The sequence below is a fragment of the Propithecus coquereli genome, unplaced genomic scaffold (genome assembly GCF_000956105.1).
Source record: "Propithecus coquereli isolate 6110/MARCELLA unplaced genomic scaffold, Pcoq_1.0 Scaffold39, whole genome shotgun sequence".
Taxonomy (NCBI): domain Eukaryota; kingdom Metazoa; phylum Chordata; class Mammalia; order Primates; family Indriidae; genus Propithecus; species Propithecus coquereli.
Genome location: NW_012149618.1, coordinates 4,505,808 through 4,511,807, shown reverse-complemented (window position 1 = coordinate 4,511,807; position 6,000 = coordinate 4,505,808). Strand labels below are relative to the sequence as shown.

The following is a 6,000-nucleotide window of genomic DNA, read 5'->3' as shown; positions in this document are numbered from 1 at the left end:
TTTGAGGTTGCTGTGAGCTAGGCTGATGCCATGGCACTCTAGCCCAGGCAACAGAGTGAGACCCTTGTCTCAAAAATATATATATATATATATATTAAGGTGTGAAGAGAAAAGAAGTGATGTGTAATGTGATACAGGTAAAATACTTTGTTCCACATCAATTATGAGTTTTTCTAGCAATTCACTCAACAGGCTATCTTTTCTACATTGATATAAAACACACCACAATGTTATTAATAATATGCCAAGATTCCACAGATCTGTGGGTTTTCAGGGGGTAACTAGGCCAAGCTATTTGTAGCTTTGTAAGTTTTAATACTAAACACTTCTATAATCGACATGCTACTTAGGATATTTGAGAATAGTCTAAAATGTTCTGTTTTTGACTGTCTTTAGTTTTGTTAATAAAATTATGCTAACTCATAATATGCCTAAATTGTTTGTAAAGAACAAAATTGACTTGTTCCCTGAAGACCTGATAAAACCACCTGCAAAATCTCTGGGTGTGGTATTTTGTGATCAATTTTAGAGCTACTGCCTTTTTCAAGTTTACTAGTTCTTTTTATGTTAACTTTGGTCACAAAAGTGTTCTTAAAAATTACCTATTATCACCTAGATTTTGAAATGTATTAGCATAAAGAATGTTCACGTTCGTAGTGTTCTTCTATTTAAATCTCTTCCATACCTAATGACCTATTTTGTTACATACTTGGGCCTTTTCTTTTCTTATTTATCACAGCTTTTTGCCTATTTTTGCCACACACTGGCCTACTTTATTAGAGGAGGTATCACAAAGCAACAACTTACACTGATACTTTTGCAAAGGTGACAGAACTGAGTCACCGAAAAAGAAAATGTTCCAATTCTAGATTCTATTCTACCCCCCGACCTTTACCTTCTTCATACACCAACTTTGCCTTCTGTTCAGGGGAAGTCATTCCCTTTGTTTTCTCTGATGCTGTAACCTGAAAGGAAAAGTACTATTCTAAAGAAGAGAACAAGCACATCCCAAGTACCACAATCACCACCACACCCAACCTTCCCCACCTTCGGCTGACTCATCCTTCCACCACTACAATAAATGACCTTAGTACAATGTGGATCAAATACAGGGCAAAAAGATTCTTCAAGAAGAAAAAAATTACTCTGTAAAAGTTGAAAAACCCTGCAGTGATTGGAATATCTTTCTGTGCCAAAATTCTAACTGTATAAATATTCTTTAATTTGTTGACTGTATTAACAATTGAAATATAATGGTAAAAAAGGTTTCAGTAAAAGTTGAAACAGGCACAACTGAACTCTTACTATCAAACAGATAATACTTCCAAGTGAAAGACTGGACTTCTTACTAAAATAGGGAGCTCTCAATATTCAGGTAAATGAGCCTTATTCTTCTCTCCATTCCTATCACGGCCAAAAGCTTTAGCCCGAAACAATTTGACCTACTCACTTGTGTGATTAGAAGAATAAGCTTTCCATGAAGGTGTGAGAGTTTCTGAAAAGTCTTGACTCTGCTTTCCATTAACTGGTAGAGTGTCCCCAGCTGGGGTATCAAGTCAGGTAACTAGAAAAAATGATGACAGTTTGATACTATTGTCACATTACAGAGATGACAAACATACAAATCATGCTCAGTGGTGTCTCAGTATTTAGCCACTGCACCACAAGCATCTGCTCACAAGTACCTCCAGTGGCAACAGCTGCTTGTGACAAAGCCTAGCAACATCGCAAATTTTCACAGAAGGCCCTCAGTGTCATAACAGGAAAAAATAATAGTTTTAGAAAATGATACATAGTCAGGAGGAAGAAACTCCAAGGCAGGACAAACTGTAGGGTAGGACTTCTCTGTACTCATCAAAATATTTCAGATAAGGCCAGCATAAAGTAGACACTAAATTTAAAAAAAAATACCCTTACTATGTATCTCCAGGCTAAACAGGGGCTTTCCTCTGACTCTTACCCTCTGATGACAGCACATTATCTACCCTTACCATAAGGCCAAGGAGCTAGAGAAAACTTTTCCCAGCTCCTGGAGACCAGCAAGACAGGGTGACGGAGTACAAAGCTGATCTTACAGCATTTTAAACATACTCCCTATTAATGAATCCTCTGAACCATGCTTAAGTAATGAAAGCAGGAAATTCTTTGATCTGTCCCTCTACAGCTAGAGAAAAAGGGACCCCACTCTTTGCCCTTTGATTAGCCTTTCCCAGCCCTCCTATTTCTGACACCGGTGTAAATAGGAGTATTTCAGTCAGACATTAAAAACTTTTAAACAGCAGATAGACAAAAAAGATGAATAAAACAAGTTGTGACTGTGATGCATTTCATTTTATCATCTCCCCTCCATGTGTCCCCATAAGCTCCAAGAAGATCCCAAGACCCCAACATCTGCTATGATCGTTTCATGCCAATCACCAAGCCACTCAGACACTCCTCTCACCACTGTCCCCAGTTCACCTCGCAAGACTCATGCAGGCTGGGAGACCCAACACCCATGCTTATTGTTGTTTTTCTCTTCCCCATTCTAGCATCTTGGCAGAGTTCTTCCCACTAAGAAAAAACTGCTGACCTCAAAGCAGGTTAATCAATAGTTTTCACCATTTCAAACCACTGAAAGCAAAAGGAGCCTGGGACAGAGAAGAAGGACCAGACACCAGGTAGGAGTTGCATGAAACTGTGTTAAAATCAGAAGAGCTACAGTTTAAACGATTAAGGATTTTTTCAAATACCCACTAAAATCTTTTAAGAAAACTTATAAAGTGCTACATAATCATATAAAAGAAAAAATTGTTTAATTTTACTTCTAGCTTAAAATGTAACTGATGAAATGATGTCATAAAGAACCCAACTTGTATCATGAATGTAAGTTTCTTTTCTGGTGTTGCTTTAAGATTTTGCTCCCTCTCTTCCAACATGGATAATCAAGAGCTGATAGCAGCTCCAACAAAATGTCAGGTAGTAAATATTTACTTTCTGTCATTTTTATCATAAACTACCTTTTATCCTCCTGGAACAAGGCATGGTAGACATGTTAGCATATATAAAAATTTTACAAACCTCCTAAGTTTTTTAAAAGGGAGGGAAAGGGCCAGGCGCGGTGGCTCACGCCTGTAATCCTAGCTCTCTGGGAGGCCGAGGTGGGCGGATCGTTCTGAGCTCAGGAGTTCGAGACCAGCCTGAGCAAGAGCGAGACCCCGTCTCTACCAAAAATAGAAAGAAATTAATTGGACAGCTAAAAATATATATAGAAAAAATTAGCCGGGCATGGTGGCACATGCCTGTAGTCCCAGCTACTCGGGAGGCTGAGACAGTAGGATCGCTTGAGCCCAGGAGTTTGAGGTTGCTGTGAGCTAGGCTGACGCCACGGCACTCGCCCAAGGCAAGAGAGTGAGACTCTCTCAAAAAAAAAAAAAAAAAAAAAAAAAGGGAGGGAAAGGATACATACAATAAAAAGACAATTTTGCTGAGGTTTGATTGTGAATACATCAATATATAATTTTTCTCCTTTATTTTTCAAACTTCTCTATAGAATATATTAATATATTACTTTTAAATCAGGGGCAGGGGAGAGACCAGTGACATCATGAAAGGGCTCACATCATTGCACCTGGGGAAAACAAAATCTCTAAAGAAAGCATCTAATGGTTGACAGACAGATGGAGAAAGGATTTTTGGTCAGCCATCCTTATCAAAGTTTATAATCCTTATCAAAGCCAAACTATTCATATTCAGCAACTGTAGCTAAAAAGACTCACTGTGGACAGGTATGAGGCATGAACCGTTAACACACATTTTAGCCACTGAACCATTAAAACAGCACTGAAAAAAAAAAAGAGAAAAAGCCAAGTAAACTAATGTTCATAAATTCAAAATTAAATACAACTGAGCTAAAAAATTAGAAAAACCCATATAGGTGATAGATCATCTATAAATTGTGCTCTGTGAAGATGACTATAATAAATAAATCACCATGAATACCACAGTCCTTTCATTCTTTTACTGAATCTGAAATATGTGTAATATACTAAGGAGGGAAGGGGGTACACATCAGAAAACAAAACAAAAACTCCTTCAAAACAATTCAACAGGCTGGGTGAGGTGGCTCACACCTGTAATCCTAGCACTCGGGGAGGCTGACGTGGCAGGATTGCTTGAGCTCAGGAGTTCTGAGACCAGCCTAAGAGTCAGTCCCAATGTCTTCTAAAAACAGAAAAATTAGCCAGGCATCATGGCACACACCTGTAGTCCCAGCTACTTGGGAGGCTGAGGCAAGAGGATGGCTTGAGCCCAAGAGTTTGAGGCTGCGGTGAGCTATGACAACACCACTGCACTCTAGCCAGGGCAACAGAGTAAGACTCTGTCTCAAAAAAAACAATTCAAGAATAAAAATCATGCTTTACTTCATAATTAACTGGTGTCAGAGCAGTAATCTTCATCCAAACTGAGTGCAACTGATTTTGCATCTCATGTTCATGATGAACGTTAAGAATAGGTTGAACTCACAATCTATTCTCTGTCTGGAACAAATAGCAAAGTTTTCCACTCCAACGTTAAAAGGCAAATATAGACCAAAAATGCACAAAATCCAGTCATAATTAAGGCTAATGCAGTCTTTGAGGGAAAAAATTTAGAAAAGAAAAACCTGTATATTTAACACATTAACTGTCACACTAGAAAAAGAAATTTTTACCAGGGGCCACGGTGTTTTATTAAAACAAAATGATCCTTTCTAATTTGTTACTTTTTATTGTTTTCTGTGTGTGAGTTATATGCGACACAATCCACATTAGAATTAAATTGTCAGTATTAATTGTAACAATAAGAACATCAATAAACAAGACTCTCAGGAACCAACTGCAGGGTTTTGCTTCACACGGCCCTGGGCTCAAAACTAGTCTGAGTTAAATACAACTCACATGGCAGTCAATGTGTTAACTATATAGACACTGATGATAATACACACTACAAGCTTAGGATCTTGAAGATACCAACTTCCAGATTTAAATGTTTAACCTTAAGCAGCTACCAGAAGTTATGCATGTTCTATAAAAGACAGTTTTACATACCATGATTAAGACTAAATCATTAGAACAAAATAAGACTAATTTTTTAAACGATCTAATATAGCTGAAATACCTACAAAGGAGTTTTCTAAAAAAAAAGAAAACTGTAATAAAATGTTAAGAATAAGAGTCATTCGACTTAAAATAAGGAAGGGATAATATGACATTTAAAGAGTTTCATTAGTTAAAATTTGGGACTACCTAATATTTTAGTTTCACGTTGTTAGATATTGTTGTTTTTCATAATCTCCCGTTTATAAAAACAAACCAATTTAAGTTGTCTAAACATCTTACCTATTAGGATGTCCTTGCAATCTCTTTGTAAGCTAAGAGAAAGAAAACCACTATTAGCAACAGCACTTCAGAAGCAACCAATCTCCATTAATTCTCACGATACAATGACTGTATTAGGAAATCATTATTGCATTTAGTAATCTATTTTCAAACAAGATAATATATTCTATGAACACATCCCCACAATCAGATAATTACCTGACAAAAATCTAGGCTAGCATTTATATGAATGAATGTCCAGAATAGGCAAATCCACTGAGATGGAAAATAGATTAGTGACTGCTAGGAACTGAGGGGAAGGGAGAGTGGGCAGTGATTACTAATGAGTACACGATTTCTTTCTGGGGTACAAATGCACAATTATCTGTGAACATACTAAAAACATTAAATTGTATACCTTAAAGGGGCGAATTTTATGGTATGTGAATTGTATCTCAATTTAAGTATAAAGAAAAAATCAAGGTTAGGTAACAGAGCAAAACCCTATCTCTAAAGAAAGAAAAGAAGAGTCAGTTACCTCTTGCAGCAATGGAACAATAGCATGCAGGGGCATCCTTAACACAGTCTTCTTTATTAGGTTTAAATTCCTAGTTTGAAGTACTTTCTGTGAGAACATAAAAGGATTATTAAAATAAACACA

The 6,000-nt window shown here is 37.0% G+C and overlaps 1 protein-coding gene across 1 annotated transcript in view; it reads right to left on the bottom strand.

The window, feature by feature from the left end:
* The window catches only part of WDR43 (WD repeat domain 43), a 44,035-nt gene that overhangs the window by 4,914 nt on the left and 33,121 nt on the right, over positions 1-6,000 (bottom strand). The window contains exons 12-16 of the mRNA XM_012652552.1: positions 5,878-5,964; positions 5,361-5,392; positions 3,759-3,822; positions 1,451-1,564; positions 896-965 (exon numbers count right to left, since the gene is read on the bottom strand). Of these exons, the coding sequence (XP_012508006.1) occupies positions 896-965; positions 1,451-1,564; positions 3,759-3,822; positions 5,361-5,392; positions 5,878-5,964 (367 nt within the window). The remainder of the gene's footprint in view (positions 1-895; positions 966-1,450; positions 1,565-3,758; positions 3,823-5,360; positions 5,393-5,877; positions 5,965-6,000) is intronic.